We start from the raw sequence: 25,141 nt of genomic DNA, 5'->3' as shown, positions 1-25,141 counted from the left end.
ACAATACCGCGGAACCCCTGCCAGACCAAATTCTGGGCTTACAGCAAACAACCCATTACATACACCGGTGCCTTCCCCGGGCCAGAGGAATTCAGAAACTCACGTTTACTCCGTCATCTCGGGCGATTCTCGCAGGGAGCAGAGATTTCCCAATCGGTCAGAGAGAGTCGGGACTTTTTTTTTAAAAAGAGGAGTCCTTACCTCTTTGTAATGTGAGCGCTGACCGTCTCTCCTGCCGATGGGAAGTTCTGCGCCTTCTGGAGCATCCTGCCGACTACGCCAAATTTGTTGTAACAGAAGAAATAAGGTTCTTGATCCCGAGATGAAGTGAAACAGATGAGTTTATTGCATGCAAGGAACAATAAAGCCGAAGTCTTGTTTCCCGCAAGAAACAACAAAACCGAAGTATTGTTCAACGTACTGTTACAAACTTTTGGGTTATATAGTGTTTTCTTCTCCGTTTCTGACGTCACTCGGTATGATGGTAAAGAGGGGGGTTCATGGTATTTGGCCAGTTTACGATGTTCTGGGCAAATGGTCAGTTTAACATTACACCCAGGGGGGTTCCTAGCTGGCATCTGCAATCCTTATCAGTTAACCCCCTTTCCTGCCATAAACCCCTGCTTGTGACTTGGAAGTCTAAACCCCCTACAGAAAAGATTAAATTCAAACCCCCGTCTTCACATCTTTCTTCAATACATTCAAACAGAATATTAATTCCATTGGAAGAGGGCCAGGGGAAGGGTCATTTATAACTGGTATTTTCGTAACGAAACGCTGTCTATACTACTGGATAGACCTAGGCAAGATGGCCGCCACCGATACCCGGCTGACCAGCTGTTGGAAAAGATATACGGCGAAACAATGAGACACAGGTGAGCTCCGTCGGGAAACGGAATAGAAATGCCACAGAAGCACTGAGCCGGGCGGAAGCTGGTAAGGTGAGAGTGTTTTGGAGGAACGAGAGATTTAGGAGTGTACTGGAAGGAATTTAAGAATAACGGACTATTGGATATGGGTTTTGGATATGGTGCGGAGAAGTGTGGACATACACATTTGGGACCTTAAGGATACTGGCAACGGATTGCGGAACGGATTTGGAGAGACATACGGACGAAGAACACAGAGGTTCAGTGTGGTGTGAGTTAAATGTCTTTTACACCTATTTCCCCCGGCGACGCCACACCATATATTCAATTGAATCTTTCAAAGAGAACAACCATTTCCCTGCAAAATTAGGCTTTTCTCTGTCACTTCTCAGGTGGCTCTGACAATCAGCTGCCGTTAAATTGTGGCTGTGGGCATCTGTTTCAATGGAGTTTGTACTCCCTCTTTAAGTGCGATATTAGAAATACATTTTTTTTTTTGCTAAAAAACTGCTTTTTACAAATTAAAGATACGGCTATAAACTAATATGACGTTTTGGCTGTGAAGCCTTCTTCAGGTGTGTGGAGACACGTATATTTTTAGACGCATTTATTTAAAAACTAAGAGCCATTTTTTTTAAATGGTAAGAATGGTAAATTGTGCCATGTGAAGTTCATTTTTCAGTTTCCACTGTCTACATTCCCGGGCAAGGCTTATATGTGGTTTAATATTTACCTATCGGATTAGCAAAGGTTAAAATAACACAATTGAAACAGGATGAGGAAATGTGTACACACTCCTCTGACATACTCATGAGAGAGAGTCTTTCCCCGCTTGACATGCTTTGAGCTTATAAAGAGAGATCACCCACTGGAGAAGAACACGACTGTGAGTGACATCACTGTGAGGTCACAGGCATTGAGCAGGTCAGAAAATCAAGACTTCAAGGGGAAACTCAATCCTACCCGACATTAGAGACATGTATGGCCTTTGACTTAAAAATCAGTAAATCATTAAGGAATGCTGGAAGGTTTAATAGACTTAAGATATTCTTACCAGGTCAAAACACCAGCACGACCCTGTAACCTTATTCTTTATAAAAATGTGACCATAAACTTTTTTAAACTGTACAGGCCTATTACAAAGCCAGTCGAAGTGGACAGCTCCACAGAGTAAACGGTCATATAATCCAGTGCTTCTAGTTGATCAATAATGTAGTAACTGTACTGTATATGAAGATGTGGTGATTGTTTTTATTTAACCTTATCCACCTGTTGCATAGGTTGTCTTGTGTTTTGCAATACGTAGTCTGTGGTGTTATTGATTTAGCTAGTAAAAATATATATATTATTCATCCATTGTGTGGTTTCTGCGTAAAAAAAAAACGCATCCACAGAAACAAAAATCACAGATATGTGCCGAACAGGACTACTAGTATCAATATAACGTCAGTGTCAGTTTTTGTGCTTGATATGAACTGCCTAATGGGGCCACAGGAATAATGGAAGGCTGGTCAGATCCAGCACTTTTATTACAAACAAGCCTTTAAAGAAACACAAACAGAATGTACTTTTATGATTTGAAATATTTGTATATCGCCTCAGCAAAAATAATTTGACTCCCCCCCCCACCCGCCATTTTCAGTACATATCCTTTCCAAATACATTTTACTATTGCTATTGTCAGTAGTGAATAGTGTAGGAACATGTAAAGGTTTATTCCATGCTGAAAAAAGAAAAGAAACATTTCAGCTGTAGAGTCTTCTTCAGGTGTCCGTTCCCGTTTCTTTTCTTCTCCTTTGCGGCCTACGCGTGTTGACGCACTACCTACTTGAGCTACTGCAGAGTTTTCTTACATATTACTTACCACCATTTGCTTTGACTTGGAAAAACTATGCAGTATCTTTTGAAAACAGCCCTTTCTTGTTCGTCTATTTCTGCCAGCCACGTGTTACTGGCAGTCCTCAAATGTGTCAACTACCGCGAGGAAGGCCTTCCACACTCCAGGCCTGCTTGTGCACACAGCCCCGCCTCCTCTTCTCGTTTGCCTGATCTCTCGGTTCGTGTCCGCGATGCAGGTCCAGTGCTGACCCCCACCCTTCGTCACACACCACTTGGAGTGGTCCACCATGATGCTGAAAGGCCTGGCCTCTGGCAGCTGCATAGTCTTCACGTTGTACACCTTGTGCGCCACAGAGCAATTCGACGGCAGAGGCTGATGAAGCTTCCCCCAGCTTTTGGCAAAGAAGTCGTCTCCTAAATAGTTAACCAGCAAACCTGAGTAGAGATCTGAAATGGAACAGTGTCACAGGTTCCCTGTAAGAATCTGTCCCAGACACACTTTCTACCCAACCAAAAACAGGAAGTGCACTTGCGACCAAAACGTCAAACTGGAACCGAGAACAAGTGAATGTGTATTTCTTCCCCCCCTCTCTGAATGCTGTACTGTACTGGTTGCTACCCAGAACGTTCTTTTTTAAATCAGCACCACCAATATACAGTAGATCAAGTGTGAAGTGTGACATATTGCTTTTGAAGGGCAGTGTTTGAAACTTACTGGATTGTTCCTTTTCTACATAACCTTTTTTTAAATGTATTTAAATGACAACCGTTTCCAATAACCTTTAAAGTAACAGCAGAATGAGATCCTTGGATCAAGTAATCAATTTCTTTTCAAAACTAGTTGAGATTAATGAAACAAACTGCACATGTTATTTAAGTCCTGGTTCCTTTCAAGAAACAGCAGGATGAGATCCTTGAATTAACTACTAAGAAATTAGCTAAATGGGCCAAATGTAACCTCTCGTGTTCTTAGGTATTAAATGGTATCTAAAGAAGCTACACAAGTTATATTTTTATCCTTTCTTATGTTTAAATCAACATACCAAGAGAAAAACATTTGATTTAAATTGTTGTATAAATAAAAGATTGAAATATTCTATTAATCAATTTGTTCAAGAATTGGGCTTTACAGAATGTTAATAAAGCACCTACAAACTACCTCAGACACACATCCTAAACCTAAATTACTACTGAATATAAATTGATGCTTTACTAACATCCCATAAAATCTCTTTTGAGAGAAAGCGATGCTATGAAACCTTAAATCTAAAGTGTAACCGCAGAAACATGTAGGAAAGTTCAGTTGCCAGCTGGCAGATTGAGAAAGTTTCACCAAAACAAAGTATGCTTTTTTATATAAATACATCTTCAATTGGGAAAGGCTTTGAGTAAAAATAAACTGGATATTGTTCCACAAAATCTTTGTGAGAAAGTGGGTCTTGCTGGCTAGAAACAGCCAACATACAATAGAGTTAGACTTTGTAAAAATTAAATAAATTCAGATTCTGAGAGGCTCAATAAGTGCTTGTTCAGAGTAAATCAGACATTGTTGTCCAAGTTTCAGCAGTGATACATAATTCACTGGATACCAACACCAACAGGGTTGGACACTTTGGGATATCCAAGCGATCTCAAACGCGTCCGATAACTGCAACCTCTATGACCAGCTGGGCACCAGTGCTCTTGTACTGTTGTCAGTGAAAGAAAAACCATTAGTACAACTTATGCCAACTCTGACACTTAGCATCACTGTGGGGCTGTTAAGCACATATTTTGAAGAAATAAGTACATTTGTCATCTCTTCCAAGCTGGTACAGGTCTGGAACTGTGATAATTAATTTGTGATTTTAAAATGTAGAGGCATGCAAAAAATTAACTATTGATCCCAAATATCTAAAATGAGAAAAATAGCTGATGTGACATTTTCACTTCCCAGGAACAAACTGCAATAATGAAGCACAGAGATTGTTTATGGATCATGGCAACTGTGTTGTTCAATACTGTTTCTGTATCTTGAATTGGAGAATAGTTTCTAAAGAAGCGCTCAGTTGGGAAATAAACGTGATCCATAGACTTTACTGATTTTTTTTTCTGCAGACTCTAGCTCTGCCTTGAGTGGTGCTCACCGTCATTAAATCTAGAGCATTTTGCAAAGCTGGTGAAAGTTTACCCTGCTAAAGATGTCAGGGGCAGCTGCTTAAACCAAGGCTCTTTCCTGGGATAGCATGTTCTCTGAGCCACACACTGAAGGTCTCTGTGGAAGGTTTGGGGGACGTGATAGTCAAAAGAGTATACATGGATATACTGGAGTTGCACAGCTGTAGAGACAAGAATGAAAAATAACCAAGAGTAGGCATGGCATTTTCATACATCCAGGTCAAATGCCCCCTTTCTTTTTCCATTAGTCTGGAGAGTTTCCTTTATTTATTTTCACTTGTTAAACTATCCTCCAAGTTCTAAAATGTTGACATACATTTTCAGCAGCCACAATACACATCATTTAGATTTAATTAGAAAGTCTAAGACTATTTTGGTATTTATTTTCATCTGTATACACAATGAGGTGTAAGTCTATTAGTGTCCACCTATTCTCAGGGTTATATTAAGCTTGCATATGAAATTGAACCACCAACAGAAAATAACAGAATAGACTGGTTTTTGCCCACAGGTAAATTTAGAATAGGAAAAGAAAAGGTGCTCCAAACCAGAACAAGAATGCAAATAACCAATACTTGAATCTTAAAATCTGGAAAAATTGTACCAAAGGCTTTCAGAAAGTGATAGACAACTGTGATGTCAATGCCATGGACATACTAAAGCTCAGCAATCAAACTTGTTCAAGAAAAGGTTCACACAGCTGTATGTACATGTGAACGCCTACCTATGTCCTTGAAGGTGCTGTATGTGTAAGTCCCGCAGAAGAAGGTCTGTGCATTTTCATGCCCACTGGAGGGCAAGAATGATGTAGAATGATTTTTCACATCTGGAAGTTCTGGGGTGCTGTGAACCAGCCACACTCCTGTCTGTAACATCACAATCCCTGAAAAAGGTCACACAAGATATATTCAAATCTCTTATCGTTTTTGATCCGTCTGGTTTTTCAGTTTCAATGTTTTTAAAGGACAAGTCTGCTCTTTTTGAACAGAGTCCATTATCAAGCCTGCTTCCAGCTGACGAAGTCAATTAATCAATTAAGTTCAAGAATCAAACGAACTGTATAATTGATCAAACTAAACAAAAAATCTTCTATTTTGGGCTAGTTTTCAGTTCTCTTAATCTGACTTTTGGCTTTTTTGTCCAACCGAATTAAACTGAACATACTTCATGGCCAAAAGTCAGATTAAGAGAATTGAAAACCATAGTCCAAAATAGGGCTTTTCTTAATCCTATTAATTGTTTTCATTTCTCTTCAACTGACAATTGGCCATGAAGTATGTACATCTATCTCTTAATCTCAACAATTTAATTTACTGTATTCATTTAGAAATCTGCTACTGTAAATTCAATTCAATAAAGCCCACAACAAGCATCTTTAGTTTTGTTTTACCCAGCAGATGAATTTTTTATTATAAACATCAGTGTTATATTGACTTACAGAAGTGTTTTTAAACTCAGTGATTTTCACCAGGAGAAAAAGCTTTGAAGGCAACAGATTTGTTCTTAGCTTATGTGATGCCTCAGTCAAAGAAATGGAAATGGGAAAAAAAATAATGAACAAAAACAAGATGGAAATATATACTTTAAAGCTTTATGATTCAAGTTTTAAAACCAGAAAACACAGAAAGCTGGTGTTGGTATTCTAAAGACACAGTATATACTTCGGACGTGCCATCATGTCTTGACCATACACAGTAAATCCTAAAATAAATGTTTTCTACTGAATCAATGATTTGGACAACATCTGCAGAATCACACGTGTAAATGTTCTACCCTGAAATAGTGTAAATGTTAAAATATTTTATTTTAGATATATATAAAATGAACAATTCACATCCTGCATATGTAGCAAACATTGCACTTGGCTTTAATCATAGGAATAAGCAAGCAAACCCAGCAAGTATTACAGATACAATTCTATTGTTTGTTGTGCTGTCTATGATGTTTCCCCCCCCATTTTCTGTGTCCTTCTGTCTTGTACATTATAAAATGTTACTTACCTTAAAGTTTGTATTTGTATTGCACAAAAGGCTTTTGAATTATAAGAGAAACCTGTGAAAATAAACAAATCGAAAAGACAATGTATATCCTGACCTCACTTTCTGGGAGATGACACAAATAATAAATAAAGGTTTCTTACCTTTTTATGAATGTAGGACAAAAAAGGCTGCAAAGTCTGCCCCACTGCACTCTTGGAGTCATTCACCAATTTCTTCCCATATACCCAGCCATTGGTATGGTCATCCATGTAGAGGTATCGCAGACCTCTTCCTTCATCGTGGTCTGGCAACTTATACAGAATAAACCTGTATGATTCCAAAAACACATAAAAGAGTATCACATCCTGTATACTGCTCTAGAACTGTGACACTGTACAATGTGTCCTGGGTGTTGGACAGTGTTAACTGTTGAGATCACTAGAAAATAAAAAGGGCACTTAAACAATACTAGTGTCTGTTGCCAGTCTGTGGGTGCACTGGTGCTTCTGGGAGATGAACAGAACCTGTGGCAAGAGAAGAAGGGTCAAGCAGCCTTGATCATTTCTAGGTGATGTAGTGGCCTACAAAGCGAAAATAGCTCTTGTTTTTAGGGATTGCCCATGTTTGACATGAGCATTGTGGCAAAACTGGAATAATCTTATGCGATTAGAGCTCATTTTCTGCATTTTAAACCAGCAGAGCTCTGTAGAACTGAACTGCAGCAGTTGACAAAGAGTCAACAGTTGACTAAAAGAAGCGAGGCAAGGCAAGCATCTCACAAACATTACTCTCCTCAAGAATACATTCTGGTGAATCGTTTCAAAACGAACTATTGAAAGGAAAAAAAGACTTAAAATCCAATAGTTATTCCATTTCTAAATTTGTCACAAGGGTGCTCACCAGCACCGCCAATGCAGACTTCTCTGAAGTCTTCATCGGAATGGACTCCGCTGTAGGGAATTACCCCCAGTTGCTCGCGGAATGGTGACGTTCCACATTCTAACGTATCAAGGCGGAAAGAAGTTGCCATGGAGAATAAAATATTCACGTATTGGTACAATTGAACTTTTTTTAAGTTTTAGAACTCATAATATTGTAACTCATACGGCCACCATTGGTTGTGAGAGCCGGCTTACCAGCGCGGTGACGTCCCCGCCCTTCCCTGTGAATAGCAGGGACCGCAGCCGCCGGGCTGATGGGAGATTTCCCTTTAGTTCAGCTGGCTGGGTCCCTGTCGAGTGCATCGGAGGCCCAGGTTCGAGTCCCCAATGGTGGGGGTTCGACCTGAGGTGGCAGAGGAGAGGGCGCATACCCACGTGAACCCCGGAGCGCTACAATTTTTTTGAAAAAACAAACTTCATTAGGCTACTTTAGATTTAAACTGTATGTATTCTACGTACAAAGTTTTGACAAACCTTTTATTTCGTCACCCCCATTTCAACTGATGTATATTTATTCATTTACCAGCTTTGTATTCTGTACACAGAACATTTAATGGTGCTCGTATTTTATAGTACAAGCTTTGAGGTATAGCCAAGTTTACCTTATTTAGTTGAATGAAAGCGTTATGTTCCTCATACTGTCATTTTGTACTGGGACAGACAATATGAAATGTATTTAATAGTACACAGCTTGGAATAAGCAGCAATATTGCCAGTGATTCCTTAGTTTACTTCGCCTGTTATGAATCGAGGTTAAGTTTACAACATGAATGAACACAGTATCACTACATTTGTACAGGGATTGACGAGATAAAATTCAATTTAATCAAACTGCAAGCAGACAACGAAATTTAACAGCCGACTTGGATTTTGACCCTCCTGAGCCGTGTGACAAAACAGTGACGTCACGCGAGGGTGTTTTTTACCTTTTTGTACTAGTGCGCCCTTTAATACTGGCGCACTTGAAGTCCACACTTGCGCTACATTACAGAAGTGCGGATTTGTAGAAATGGCTTAGGGCGCAGGTCAAGAATTGGGACATGGCTTTTATCTCTGAAGCACCCAGAGATTTGGGGAAGGACATTAAACCGTTGTGGCTAAGCAAATAATTAGATTAATTGGGTAGGTAAGAGCCGAGTTGGAATTGAAGATTCATTTAACTGGTGAGTAATTGAATACTGGAGTCACACCTGAAGAAGGCTCCATGGCCAAAACTTTTTTTCAGCATGGAATAAACCTATTACTTGTTCCTTTGCAGCCTACGCATGCTGACGCAGCTACCCACCTGAACTATCAATGTAACATTACTTTTTCACAACAACTTTATTATCAGAGAACAGATTATTTGATCAGAAATAGTTCCAGTTTGCTGTTTGATTGTTGTACTGTCTTTTAATTGTTTGAATCTTAATTTATGCATTTGTACACTTACCTTTTAAGTTGCTTTAAAAATAATGAGGTAGTGAACATCCCACCTACCTTGACAGGTAACAAACTCTTTGTTTTGTTTTTCTCACATTAAAATGTAGGAGAAAAATGTTTGACACTTCCAAATTTTGTTTAACCTGTTATTAACATTGACGCGTTTAGCCAATTTCCGCCTGAAATTTCCTCCTCCTTAAACACTTGTTATATCTCTGCAGCAGAACATAGCAGGAGCCTGGTTCAGGTCTTAAATTGAAGGTAACCCCCTTGGCTTTGAGGGTGAACAGTCAAATTCCTTATATTTCTTAACGTGTCCACTCAGCAGACAGACATATGAAAAAAAAACAAAAAAACAGCAGGCGACCATGTTTTTTTGGTCTTCAGAGGTCAGATTTTTTAACTTTATGCATGTCAAGAGCCTTGTTCTAGGTGACTACTAGCTTGGATACAAATCTGGGAAAAATTGATCAATTAGAAAAAATTCTACATCATGTTTTGTGAAGACTGAACCTGGAATGAAATTTCACGCCTATAATAAAAAATCCTAAAAATATTGAAAATAAGAATAATAACCATTGCAATTGCTATAAAAACTATTAGGCACTGCTAGAGAGCCTTTATCTGCTGTTATGCAATGAAAAAAAACCTCAGAGTTGCCTTCTGGTGTGAAAAAAAGGAGCACTGATAAAAAACTGATTGATTACCCCTTCTGAGTCAATGATTGACAGCTAAAAGGCAGGCGGAATGCAGCTCGAGGCTTCTAGAGGAAGTCTTACCCCCTAAGAGCTCTGAATGGCTGAAAATACAATGAATGAAAGCGGTTTTTACTAATCAGATCGCCTTATTTCTACCGGTCGTTCTTCAAACATTTACTATGAAGTCAATAACGTTCAAGTCTGGGTTATTTTGGATATATATCATGCTTCAGAATAAGGTAAAAACATGGCATATATATATATTTGCTGGTTTTTGCTTTTGCGGTTTTGTTGGTAAAAATGTATAATATTGACATACTGTGCTGGCCGGGTGTTTTTATTGGGATTCTGCTAGTTCATTAATTTATTGGTTTATTGCATAATAGTGTCATATCTGTGGAAACAAACATTATGGTTTTGTTGTGATGATATTGGAGAATACGTTCATGTGAGAATTTGTGGAGCGGTTTAAAAGAAACATGTCATCTGGGGGGACAGTGACCACGATCCGGGCAAACAGGTTTTTTCAATTTTTTTATTGATATCACATTACGTTATAAATTATAGAGCTTAACTTTCTGTATGCATCATATGAATATGTTTAGATATTTGTTCTATTTATAGAACACTGCATTAATAATTATTGAACTTAATTTTCTATGTGTGCTTCATATGAAAGAAACTGACCGAAATAACATCATATGTAAACTGACACATTGATGTACTGTACACATGTATGCATAGCCCGTGGGGTGTGATTAATGGGCATTTCGACATAAATTTCTAGTTACGTAAGGGTTTCTAAAACTGACCTAGGACCTCAAGCACTTAACTACCACTATGTACCACTAAGTTGCCTTTTCTCACAAAAACTCTGAAATGGACAATGCGACTTAATTCTAATTGCGTCTTGTATCTAATGAGCTCTTTGAACCTCTTCAGTTGGAGTTTGGATACACAGTACAGAAACTACCATTGTTAAGTCAGTTAATGATTTTCCAGTGGCTTCTGGATCACTTGATGTGCTTTTTATTCAACTAAAATGCTGCTGGTGTCAATCACAGTCCCACACTGGATCACATGGAAACTTATCTTGGGATATCTGGCACACCCCTTCCTTGGTTTAGCTCTTATTTATCAATACCACCACCAGAAACAAATTCATAAATCCTAGTTAAAAGTGATGTTATTGCACTAACCCGAGGTATTACATAGAGATTTGTACTGGAAACGTAACTATTTAATATTTATACACTGGCTCTTGGGCAACGTTTTTACCATTGTGGGCTTGGGTTTCACTGCTATCCTGCTGACAGATTAATTTGAAAATCAAATTCGATTACTACTATTCTGGTTTCTGTACTTTACAGGAGTCTGTCTGAAATTAAGACATAGATACAACAGAACATTTCTGAAAGCAAACCGTGACAAGACTGATATTAGCTCAACAACTGAAAAATTAATGCTATAACATTGATATGTGCCATTAGTTTTTTTGTGTATTATGTGTACTACTATAAGGAGCTTTGAGGGTTATTTAAAAACACTCAAAAATTAACATTATACTATTATTATTGTCCTTCAATGCATAGTCATGAGAATTGTGAAGAGAGAAAATCTCGCAATACTGCACTCACCAATCTGGGCAAGTTGTCAAATTTGCCAAGCATGAACTGCAACTAATAGCACCAATGATCATAAGAGACGCTGACACATCGAGGCCACTCTGCGTGGCCTCTATGAACTGGGCTGTTAAATCTACACTAGAGCTAATGCTGAATTCAAACAATTCGAATTCCTTAATGCCATATCCTCTTCATTAAAGTCCAGGCACTACTGTTTTGTAAATCCTTTAGTCACTTCAAAATTGATACCCAAAATATAAACAAATAATTGTTCCACATAGACATGGAATACTTGTTTATTCTGAAATATAACTGTTCTATCTACATACACTTCACACTTTAAACTATAAATCCCACCATTTTCTAACTGCTTTTTCCCAATACAGGGTTGCAGGGGAGCTGCAGCTTAGCGCAAGGTGGTATACACGCTGGAGGGGACACCAGTCTATCACAGGACACACACAGATAGACACACACAACCTCACACCAAGGCCAATTGCCCAGAAGCCAATTAAACTACCAGCGTGTCTTTGGACTGTGGGGGGAAACCCACGCAAACATGGGGAGAGCATACAAACTCCACGCAGACAGCACCCCAGGTCTGGAATTGAACCCAGGGCCCCAGTGCTACATGGCAGAAGCGCTATCCACTCCACACCCATGCTGGCCCTTTATATAGATTTTAATTTTCTTTTGATTGTGTTCCAGAGTACTTATTCTCAGTAGTCATAAAGGTAAGACAATGCAAACTGAAAAATTATTTTATTTTCTTAAATGTAGCACAAAAGGGACAACAGTGAACACTGATCCACCCCTCTTCATATTATACTCACTGGATATATATGGCATACAGTATATATGGGGAAACAGCCAAGTCCTGTCAGCTGCAAGTGGGCAGGGATGTTTTTGGTAACATTTGGTAGAAAACAGACCTTTTGCTCTTTGAGTAAGCAAAACATGCAGCTATCTGGAACCCGATTCTGTGATTTTTTTAAGGAGCATATTTGTGATTTTTAAAGTGGGCCTTAGTTTCTGATCATTAATATTCATGTTTTGTTTAGGTAAGATGACGGTGCTGTGTTGAGAGAGGTTAATGTTACAAATTACTGCCAGAATTACTTCAGTATACAAACTGCCAAGAACTGAAAAACGCAAGAGAGGTTACAGACACAAGTGGGCTGCTCAAGTGACCGTATTCATTAGGTTGCTAGTAGCTAGTAGTTTACTGACGAATCATGTGAAACTGTCTCTTGTACTGTAGGAATCCCAGGAACAGGTTTATCTCTAGAACAAATCTGACAGCTTGTCCCAGAGACAGTTCGCCCTCTCAATGCATGACATCATCCTGGCGCCCAAAAGCTGACACCAAACAAATAGCAGGTTTAAGTGAAATTGAGTCAGAAGTCCCTACCTTCTGGCCTCCTTCTGGGTCCAGCGAATGCACACACGCTACATACTCCTGCATGGCCTGTTCTTTGCTCATGTCCCCAAGCTGCTTCCAGGCCTGCCTGCAGCATCACAGCACAATGTGTAACCCATCAGCAGCCTTACAGAGCCCAGCTGGTAGAAACTCTTAACCGCTTTTCAGTAGGGCAAATGTTTTGTTTTCTATTTTTAATACAGTTCGGCAAGGAGACTGTGAATGCTAGAACTCAGCTTCTCGGGTATGTAATTTAGTCATAGTCTATCCCATAAGTTGACTGACAGATCTTACTTGCCTAGGATGTTATTTAGCCTTTAACAACTGAAATCCTACTTACACTCCCTGGTCTGTTGGGTTTCTTACAATATCTGTGAAAGTTCACACATTTACCTTTCTTTTTTTCTGGACAACACTGAAACCTATATTTAGTGTGGGTTTGTGGAGTCGCACAGATTTGTCTCTTGCCTTGTGTAACTTAAAATGAGTTTGTGCACAATACTTTAGCTATCGCTTACTGAAAGGAATACATATTCAACAACTGAAAAGGTATCAATGAGAAGAAGCAAACTTTAAGAATATGATTAGCTAGTCATCATGTGAACACAGGATAACAATGGCTGTTTCAAACAGCAAATCCACTGGAATTTAACTGTATTCCTATTTTAAATTCACAGGGGCAATATGCTCACTGTGTGGAAAATGATTCAATTTATTTTTTAAATGTGCTAGATATGATATATATATATTTTGATATATATTTTATTACCCTGTTCATTTATGCCAACTGCTTATTTCTAAATTTTGCATATAAATAATGTATATAACTCAGTTTACGTGGCCAGTAGGTTTGTCAGTAATACAAAATGTTTGGAGAGTAGCAGAAAAGTCGTTTTGTACACTTCTATTCAACGTTTGTCAGTTAAGATGATCCCTTGGGGAACTAGAAAATATTGCTAGTGGTTTCTTCATCCAAACGTACTCAGTACTTTATAAACACGAAGGTCACCAACTACATGACAGCAGCTGATTATGCACATGCTGAGTGCACATTTTTAAGGTTTCAAACTAATTGACCTTGAGCCCGAAAACACATCAAACACGTCTTTGCTTCAGTTTATTAAAGAGTTGCCAAAGTTTTGGGGTCGCTTTACCTGTTTATACCTGGCGTACAGGTAAAGCAGCTGTTCTCTGCTCGCTGTCTGTACCAGTCCACGGAGCCGCTCAGCTGCCGCTTCAAACTCGGCTTCGAGCTCCGTCTCTTCCAGGCGATACCCCAGGTCACCAGCACCGCAACCTTCCTCCCCGAGACCCAAGTCTGAATCCGAATCTGACCCACCGAGCGGCTCTCCTGTGTCTGGCCGAGCCGGGTCGGTACCTGAACCCGTAGCAGAGTCGGGGGAAGACAATGGAGAGCGAGACGCCATATTGGAGTATGTCTATAAATATAAATGTTATGATCGTAGTTTGAATTTCTCGAATAATCTAAATCAATCTCCAGGAAGACAAATTATATTAAAATTACTCTCTCCTGCAGACAGTATCAAGATGATGGCTAACCGTTTCAGGACTTGTTGCTCACCGCGGTCCGTTAACCGTTCGCTCCCCTAAGCGGTCCGAAGGGAAACCAAAAACACAGAGTAGATAAGTTCCTAGTCCATACAGTATATATACACAGTACAGATGGAAAAAAGAAACGCAACATTTTCTGGAATGAGAATACTATAGTTATAGCTTATGTACTTTCACAAAAAGTTGGCAATTTGTTTTAAGCCCTCTGACCAGGAATACAGCTTGTGCAGTGAGGCATTGCAACTTGCCAATCACACGAAAGTTCATTAGGTGCACTTGTTGGTGCACAGTAGAACGTTGATAGTTCATCTGGCTTGCCTGGTTTTTCAGTAGCCAATTCATTCATGTATCTAATCTAACCCTTTCTTCAGGGACGTCAGGATATCAGCGTCCACATCATAGTTGGGATGTTTGTTCCAGGCCCCAAACCCTTTGAATAAAAATATGCATTTCCCTGTTTGGTAGATTATTTAAACCTCTTATATTTTTTAAATCCAAATAGTTTCCCCTAGTTCGTGCTGCACTACTAAATCTTATGAAGTGCACTACTGTAGGTCAGTAGCTTTGAGGATTTTGAATACTTACAGTAAATCAGGTCTTGCTATAACTATGAATAGAATTATGAAGGCTAAGACTGTTTTATTTTTTTTAATGGTATAGTACACCAATAAGATATTTACAGACAACTAACAAACCATTTTGTGATTTAGTTTAAAAGTGTCTGGTCATGCATGTGGTAGTGTGCTCACCTATTTGAATAACACAACATTATACAAAAACATGAATGCGATTATTTTTATTTCAGAAACAGTAGATCAGCTAGGCAAATGAGGTTCCCATCATTAGAACTCCTTTTTTGAGTTTTCATTGCAAGGAGTTTCCCCTCCATGTGAAACATGTTTGATGGTGGCAGATGGATTATTACAGGAAGGCTCTGGATAAAGCAGTCGACATCTTCGACAGCAACGATGTTTTTTTTGGCATCTTCCTGGAGTTTGGAATTACAGGGATCCCTGGAAACACAGAGTGGTTTGACATGTCACTGTTCGAGTTTCTTTATTCCATGGCAGCAGGTAAGATAGACTTTGGATACAGTTCTACCCAGAGGCATCTTAATGTCAGGTTTATTCAATAAGAAGCTATTTGATTAAAGGTGTGTGGTAATTTGGCTATTAGACAACTGTTTTTCAGTCATTTCAATCACATTCATAACTATTATTCCTGAAATCTTCTATTGGACTATTCACCCCTGATCTGTACTATTACCTGTCCCTTAACCAGTTCAATACATGAATTTCCCTAAATGCCTATTGCCTTTAATTTAAGAAGAACATTATCAAAAGCATCTTTAAAATCTAATCATATCATTTTGTACGTTCTGTGTGTTTACTGCTGTCACTTGTTTGAAGAATCTTAACAAGATGGTAAAGGAAGAATGACCTTTTCTAAAACCATATTGACTACTGCTAGGGTCTTATTTTCATATGAGCGATCCTGTTGTTTAGTTCTAAAGTGGTTTTCATAACTTTACTTGTAAAAGAAGGAAGACGTATTAGCTTATATCTTATATCTATCATATAAGTCACATTTAGTCATATTTACTATACCGAGAGATACTGTAGAAGGGAATGAGGGAGGGCACTGAAAATTGAGAAAATAGAGTACTGTTGAAGAGGACTGCCAAAGATTGATGCACTGGACAATGGACTATTTAGAAGAAGAGAGATCAGGGAAGAGTAGAGGTGCACAGTTGACCACTTGATCAGAGTGGAGTTTAGAGTTCTGCCTCACCATTCCTATGGAGGTAGCAGAGTCAAAACTTGCCGTTTGCAGAACACTAAGGCCAATTTGTATACAAATCAGTTTGTTTTTTAAAGGATTCTAAATTTAGGATGAATTCCCCCATTCGACATAAATTCCATCCAATGTCTAATTCTGAACCACACTTGTCACTAATGTGCTACACAAAATAAAATCCAAGTCACAAACTAAATACTCACCATATGGAGTGTTCTGAGGCTTATTCCTACTGAATCTGTCCAAACTAAAAACTTTTTTTGAAGAACTATGAGCACACAAAGAAAACAATTTAGGAATATTTCTTCCACAGCTATTATACTTGAACTGTTACGTACTGTATTGATCTTGATAAATTTGTAGTCATTATTCATACAGAACATTCAGCATTGGCCACCATACAGTAGCAGTTGCTATTCTTGTTGATTGCAATTAATAGGAATGTCTTCTAGAATGTTATTTGATGTACAAATGAGCATTCTATTCAAATAATTTCTGTAGTGCTAATATTAAAAATACAATGTCCAAGTTAATAATTAAAGTTTGGGTAACTAATCCATACCTTGTGTTTTTGAGGCTTGTTGTACTCATCAGGCACTTGAAATGGTCCAAAGCTTTCACAGCTCCCACGTCCACTGGATGTTCCCTGGGCTCTTAACTTTTCCAAAGATGGATTTGTTTCATTCTGAATTCTGACGTCTTTTGACCTATTACCCATGATCTTATGCTTTATCATGGAGCCAAACTTTTTCAAAGGATGTTTCTTGACTTTCTGGCTCACATTCACATCTTCATCCGGCATATTAACTGCAAAGGGGATGTTGCTGTGAGAGAGAAGCCCTTCGCTCTTAGAGTTTTGGTCAGTTGCATTGGGGTCCTGTAATGTTTTGCTATGTCAATGCGCAGACCACTCTTGCTTTGGGCTGGACTGAGATTTTTGTCCTTATTAAGGCTGGGATTGTACACATACCAAGATGAGTGTCCGGGCAACTCCTGTCACAAAAAAACAAAAAGTTACAGTTCAATGATTGTTCAGTGTAAATCAAAACAAGTAACACTTCTCTTACTGAAAAGAAGATAAGGATTATGGGGTGTGTATATGTTTTTAGCACTGACGTTAACACTAGAATAAAGGCAGACAATGAACTATAAAATAATAAACCAATGTGAATGTTTACAATTGCATGTATAGAAAATAATGCATCTCAGTTTTTTTTATGATGCAGACATCAGTTTGGAAATGTAGACAATACTTTGAGCAAGTCTCTCTATAGTAGCATTAACTCACCTGATTGCTCTTGTACTAATTGAATAAGAAAGTGATAAAGCTGACATCCACAGACACGTGAGTTTAGAACGTATGCTATGAACTGACAGTAGGGATATTTCTGAGATGTTACACAGTGTTAGGGAAAACAAATCTGGATTTGTAGTTTTATTGTAAAGGAAAATGCACAACATAACTATCATCATATTTACAAAATAAAAGTTCCATTTTCCAGTACTTTCTACACAAATGTCTGTTAATTAGGTACAGAACAGGTCCATCCTACTTTCATAAGAGAAATTTTTACAGGTTTGGAACTGTTGGTCATACCTCATCAACCACATCATGCTAAGAGGACAGAAGTCGTGTTTTCATACAGTCTGGCCTCGAGGAGCTCTTCTTCCCTGAAGCCTTACACTGCTGTACTCCTTCTAGATCCTGGACTCTTTGAACCAGATAATCTCCAGGCTTCTCTCGTGTCTCAGAAGCTAACAAGGTGTCACACCAACAGCTTCTCCTAGGGAACGTGATGAGCAGGGCTTATCCATAGTGTCTTCTGGCTGGAAACTGTTTTCAAAACCACTTGGGACTGTTGGAGAAAAGCCTTTTGGAAACTTTGTCATAGAAGACTGTCGTTTTTTACTTCTGACTGTTCGACAAATAACAGGTGAAGGTTCTAACTGGTCCATTTTGGTGCACATGAGCTGCTCAGTGCTCCGGGTTTCCATATCAATGGCAGCTTGAGGAGTACTGGCTGGATCAGTTTAGCTGAATTTTCTTTAGCAGACTATCTGTGACTCCATGTACTATTTCAGAAGAAACAAGGGAAACTTCAGAAAACTGAGGACTGGGTATTGCCTCTTTGTTGTGCTCACTAGTTATGTTAATATCACCCCTCACCTCATCAACGATCTCACTTGCTTCTCTGCTAATACTGGTCTCTGGTGAAAGGGATGAACATCGGGAAGCTGAATGTGTCAGCTTGGAAATGTTGGTCACCATAGAACTGATTATGGTTTTGACCACTGTCTCATTTCTGGTGGCTACAGCTTTCTGTAGAACCTGTTAGGATCCAGTTTGGCACAGCAATTCATTGTGAACAGAGCTAGCAACCTGCTGAATCTTGTGTGGTTCATGAAACACATCATTATCCTGTTTCACAACTGTTATCTCCTGGTTTTCGGACAAGTCCTGCAACACACTGTCAAAGAGGTCCACAGCTATCTGACTCAGCAAAGACACAGACATCTTCCCTGGGATTTCTGTAGAAGTTTCCTCTTTTATCAAAGTAGGGTATATCTGCAATAGCAGCTGTGTTATGATGTTTTCCACAGTCTCAGTACACACTAAAGTCATATTAAGTGATTCTGTTGATTTAGCCATAGAAATTTCCTGGAGCCCAACTAAGGAAACCGGTTCAATATTCAACGGTTCTACAGGGACACTGAGTGGTTTGATTTCAGAACTGTTTTCAAGATGGGAGTCTCTTTTCAGTTCCTTAGAAGAACTGTTCTCAATTTCTGATGTAATGATATGATTATATTCGTGTATTGCAACATTTCTTTGAAAAAATAGAATAGCAATATTATGGACAATTAATTGACTTTTATATTTCTAAATATCACAACATGATCGAATTTAAGTCATTTTAATAAACAATGAATAGTCACCTATGCGTTACAATATAAACATTTATACTGATTTAAATCGCAAACGAGGGTTTAAATTTATGTGTTTTTTGATTCACAATCAGACAAATGCAACATTTGCAGAACTGGTCCTCACACTGAACGCATTCTCTTTCAATAATCTTTTTTACCAACAGGTCAGTGGAGTTGTCATGGGCACCAGAATGGGACTCAGCTATGCCAACATTTTTGTCGGCTGGGTAGAAGAACGCTTCTTCGCTTCCTACACTGGCTATGTCCCTGACCTCTACAAACGATATATCGATGACTGCGTCGGTGCCGCCACATGCTCCAACGATCAGCTTGAATTCTTCCTGCACCATTTCACCAACTTCCACCCGTCCCTCAAATATACGGTTAACATTTCTTCCACCACTCTTCCGTTTCTAGACATCCACTTGTCTATCAACTACCCCCGACTGTCCACTTCAGTTTATTACAAACCCACGGATTCACACAGCTACCTCCTGTACAGCTCATTTCACCCCAACCCCACTAAAAACTCTCTTCCTTTTTCACAGTTCCTTAGGTTACGACGATTATGCAGCGACGACATCGACTTCGAAAACCAAGCCCTCGAAATGTACTCATTTTTTATCAACAGAGGATACCCCAGCAGTGTGATTGACAGGGCCCTTGCCCGAGCCAAAAACACCCCCCGGACCATCAACCCGATCAGGAACTCCCGCCGTAACAACCGCATTCCTTTGGTGCTTCCTTACCACCCTAACACACTTCCTATCCCCAGGACCATTAACCAGAACTTTTCCATCCTACAGGATGATCCCTCCATTGGGGCCCTCTTTTCTGATCGCCCTATCATCTCATATCACCGACCACCTAATCTGCGTAACCTCCTTGTCCACAGCTCCCTTGACCGCCCTCAGCAACCATCCACACCAGGCACTTTCCCTTGCAAAAGAGCTCGCTGTACCACCTGCAAGTACACAGCCACCACCACACTCATTCAAGGCCCCTCAGGACAATTCCGGATCACCCAGACAGCATCTTGTACCTCCAGCAACCTTATTTACTGTATCTCTTGCAGTAAATGCCCAGCAATCTACATTGGGGAAACAGGAAGGAGACTCGGAGACCGCTTCAGAGAACACGTCAGGGCTGTGAAGATTAAAGATCTCTCCAAGCCCATTGTTTCTCATTTCACCTCTGACGGCCACGACCACTCTAATCTCTCCGTCTGTGTTCTCAAAGACGGTTTTCCGAACTCATACATCAGAAAGACCACCAAAACTAAAATTATTCTGCAGCTAGGATCACACATTCTCCCTTCCCTTAACGACAGATTACTGTTCTTTTAAATTTTCTCCATTCATTGGAAGTTTCATTTCACACCTCTCTGCACCCATTCTGACTTCACACCTCTTGATTGGCCTCTCTTTCTGTCCCCTGCTCCCGCCTCTCACTCCTCCTCCCTCTCAACCTTTGTTCTCCCGCTACTTTACCTTTGCCTACTGCCCTGTCTCTCTCACACCTGAAGAAGGCTCCACGGCCGAAACGTTGTGTTCTCTTTCTTCTTTTTTTCAGCATGGAATAAACCTATTACTTGTTCCTTTGCAGCCTACGCATGCTGACGCAGCTACCCACATAAATTGATATCTTTGTCTTCTAAGTATCTTAATAAACTTTCAGCATAGCTTTCTCCCCGTTTAGATTTATTTTTCTTGGGATCTTGGGATCAAACGTGGAAAGATTAGATTGTAATCATTTTATTTTTTAAATACATTTTAGAAAAGTGTAATCTATACTAAAAAGCTGTACACCACCTGCTATAAAGATACATATTGTAATACTTTCGGGCTCAGATAGGACGGACACAAGAACTCAGATTTGCGGAGTTAAATCTCAACAAAACAACAACAAATCTCAATATCTAGTACGAATTATTTGTAATACAAACCAAAAACTCTCAAATTCCTACAATTAGCATAGCCTGCCCCTTATGCAAAACTAAACCCTCCTCCCATCCCAGTTTATCCTCTTTATCATAAACAAAATCCAATTTTCAACATACAGCATTACACAAAATCAATACATCAACACTCTATACTCAATAACGATAATTCACAAACAGCCAGAACATGTAACTCCACATTCCCAAACAGACCTAATTTCCATAGCCCCGCCCCTTATGTAAAACCAACATCCCTCCCCTGTTGTCTCTCTCCGCTGGCCTTTGTAATCGTTTTTATTTTTAAATTAGTTTAGCAAAGTCATGTATTTTAAAAATCTTAAGATTTCTATATTTATGTCTTTATTTAGTGGTTTCATTAGTGACAAAGGCTAAACTTTCTTGGAAAAATGTCTTTTATGTAAATCATATTTGCTATTAATTCATTTAGGGCTAGAATATGTTCATTGTCTTCCAATGAAAGAAGGGTTCCTTTCGCCGTAAATGTCGGGTTGACATTACAAGCTTGCCACGCCCAGACTGTTACACCAACGTATTAGCATGTTAAAGCGATTTCATTGAGGAGCCTAGCTTTCTTAACTAGTAAGTACTGTACTTTTGGAGGGGGGGAGGTGTCTTTCGCTGGAAATCTTGTCCCCTTCTACTTTGAAAATACCTGTGAAACCGGTTTAATTTGTCACAGCCAGCACTCCCGCAGAGAGGGGGGTTGTACTCGTTAATGTCTAACCTGGAACACATCATTATATCTCATTTTGTATTTCTATAAAAAAATCGTTTGCCCAGCCTGACACTATTGTTGTTATTGTTTTTATCCTGTAAAGCGCTTTGAGGAGCCACCTTTAAAGGCGCCATATACAATAAAGTTCATTATTATTACTATTGTTAATTTGCTGGACAGAGAGGTGAACATTATTACGCAGAAGACAAAGATAGCGATTTACGTTGCATTGTGCATTGTGCTGCTGTAATACAGTTTAAAATAATTAAAAGTCTAAACAGTATCAGCTTTATTTATGGGTTGCAATTTAAAAAAAGTCAAAAACCGCACTCAAAATGCAATTTAGAGCTTTCTGGCAAGAGGAGACACCCAAATTAATAATGTCACATGCCACTGTTTGTGCATGAACAAGGTTATACTGCTAGTTCCTTAGATACGCGATTAAAACGTTTTTAATAAAATGCTCTTATTCACTCATAATCTGACAATTTCAGGAAGACTAAGGAAGGACTAAGGGAATTGTCATCTGTTGTTGAAGCTCTGTGAGCTAGGTGACTTTGAGACCACTTGTTATCCCAGGTTGTTTGAATCGCCACAATTCAAATAGAGAAAAAAGAACTGACTGACAAGATTTAAGATGTGGCTGTCAATGTTGGATTAAAAAAAACACGTTGCCTGACGTTAGTTGCATTGCTTGAAAAATAATTTTATTTCGAGAGACTGGATAAGTAATTCAAGTGTTTTTTTAACTTCCTGAAAAACAAATAATAATTAAACTACATGTGCAAACGTTTTATGATATTTCGCTGTTGTGAATGTCTGTGGAGTGTATCTTATTTGCCTGTCTGTCCTGGCTGTGCTCTCTGGGTACAATGGGGACAGATGGGTACACTCAGTGTTGGGTATTTACTTTGCTTTGAGATGCCACTTTTAAAGGTGATATATAAAATCAAGGCTTTAACTTGCTTTGACTCCGCAAGTCTGAGTTCTTGTGTCTGTCCTATCCGAACCCGAAAGTATTACAATATGTATCTTTATAGGAGGTGGTGTACAGCTTTTTAGTATAGAATACACTTTTCTAAAATGTATTTAAAAAATAAAAATGGTTACAATATAATCTTTCCACATTTGATCCCAAGAAAAAATAAATCTAAACGGGGAGAAAGCTACGCTATTTTATTAAGATACTTAGAAGATAAAGATATCAATTTATGTTGCATTTGTCTGATTATGAATCAAAAAACATGTATTTAAACCCGCGTTTGCGATTTAAATCAAAACGTGATTTAAATCAATATTAATGTTTATATTGTAACGCATAGGTGACTATTCATTGTTATTAAAATTACTTAAATTCGATCAGAGTGGGAGTCAGGAACCTAACCCACAGCGCCACCAGCAAGGTCATATGCAGAGTGCTGAAAGAGCACTACAGAAACATTATCAACAGACAATGTACAGCGTGTACTATTCTTGTGTTGCGGTATATGAATATAATGATATCTTTATTAATTTCTTTAGATACACAATTCCATATTATATTCCCTTTTAATCAAATTCTAAAAGTATGCTTGTTGACTCCAGTATCACATTAGTTAAAGACTTCGAAGCTTAAAATGTTTAGGGAGAAACAAAATACTTGTGTGTATTGTTTAGTACCGAGACCAGCCATATACTGTATGTTTATGTTCCAAAATTAATACCATTTATGGCCTTCGCACACGTTACAGTATGCTCCTATTCTTTTTATGCTCAGCTACTAAGATTTCCCTTCAGTGGTAAAATTCCATATAAATATTCAATACTTAAACTGGCACAGTAAAGACATTTAAATCTTTCTACGACCGATCAACGCACCACGAGTGCCCGTCGGTCAACCCATCACGTACCGCGGTATTTTGCATCATCTCGCGTCACGATGCGCGATGACGTAGCCAATTACCCCCGGTACGTGCCTGTGCCGCGCACTTTGAATGGCTGCATCTGTAAATCCAGGGTACAACGTCTATGATTTTTTTGTCATAAAGAAATTACTATTGGATTTTAAGTCTTTTTTTCCTTTCAATAGTTCGTTTTGAAACGATTCACCAGAATGTATTCTTGAGGAGAGTAATGTTTGTGAGATGCTTGCCTTGCCTCGCTTCTTTTAGTCAACTGTTGACTCTTTGTCAACTGCTACAGTTCAGTTCTACAGAGCTCTGCTGGTTTAAAATGCAGAAAATGAGCTCTAATCGCATAAGATTATTCCAGTTTTGCCACAATGCTCATGTCAAACATGGGCGACCCCTAAAAACAAGAGCTATTTTTGCTTTGTAGGCCACTACATCACCTAGAAATGATCAAGGCTGCTTGACCCTTCTTCTCTTGCCACAGGTTCTGTTCATCTCCCAGAAGCACCAGTGCACCCACAGACTGGCAACAGACACTAGTATTGTTTAAGTGCCCTTTTTATTTTCTAGTGATCTCAACAGTTAACACTGTCCAACACCCAGGACACATTGTACAGTGTCACAGTTCTAGAGCAGTATACAGTATGTAATACTCTTTTATGTGTTTTTGGAATCATACAGGTTTATTCTGTATAAGCTGCCAGACCACGATGAAGGAAGAGGTCTGCGATACCTCTACATGGATGACCATACCAATGGCTGGGTATATGGGAAGAAATTGGTGAATGACTCCAAGAGTGCAATGGGGCAGACTTTGCAGCCTTTTTTGTCCTACATTATAAAAAGGTAAGAAACCTTTATTTATAATCTGTGTCATCTCCCAGAATGTGAGGTAAGGATGTACATTATCTTTTCAATCTGTTTATTTTCACAGGTTTCTCCTATAATTCAGAAGCCTTTTGTGCAATACAAATACAAATATAAACTTTGTATTGGTATTTTTTATATTCCTTCCTAAAAGACTGTGGACATTGGGTATCTTCTATACAACGATCAACCTCCAAAGTCATTTAAACCTGCTCCTTCATCTTTTGGACACAGCAAAGGTAAGTAACATTTTATAATGTACAAGACAGAAGGACACAGAAAATGGGGGGGAAAAAAACATCATAGACAACACAACAAACAATAGAATTGTATCTGCAAAGGAACAAGTAATAGGTTTATTCCATGCTGAAAAAAAGAAGAAAGAGAACACAACGTTTCGGCCGTGGAGCCTTCTTCAGGTGTGACACGGATGCTAAAACGGGCACAGTAAAGACATTTACTG

The 25,141-nt window shown here is 38.9% G+C and overlaps 1 protein-coding gene and 1 pseudogene across 1 annotated transcript in view; both read right to left on the bottom strand.

Moving 5' to 3' along the window:
- Positions 1 to 2,482: 2,482 nt before the first annotated feature.
- LOC138241278 (deoxyribonuclease-2-alpha-like) lies at positions 2,483 to 7,874 on the bottom strand (annotated as a pseudogene).
- Positions 7,875 to 12,300: 4,426 nt separating this feature from the next.
- The window catches only part of LOC138241222 (acyl-CoA-binding domain-containing protein 6-like), a 496,682-nt gene continuing 483,841 nt past the window's right edge, over positions 12,301 to 25,141 (bottom strand). Inside the window, exon 4 of the mRNA XM_069194290.1 lies at positions 12,301 to 13,038. Within this exon, the coding sequence (XP_069050391.1) occupies positions 12,858 to 13,038 (181 nt within the window). The 3' untranslated portion in view covers positions 12,301 to 12,857. The remainder of the gene's footprint in view (positions 13,039 to 25,141) is intronic.

This window comes from Lepisosteus oculatus, chromosome 9 (genome assembly GCF_040954835.1).
Source record: "Lepisosteus oculatus isolate fLepOcu1 chromosome 9, fLepOcu1.hap2, whole genome shotgun sequence".
Taxonomy (NCBI): Eukaryota; Metazoa; Chordata; class Actinopteri; order Semionotiformes; family Lepisosteidae; genus Lepisosteus; species Lepisosteus oculatus.
This window is presented reverse-complemented; position numbering and strand designations above follow the sequence as displayed.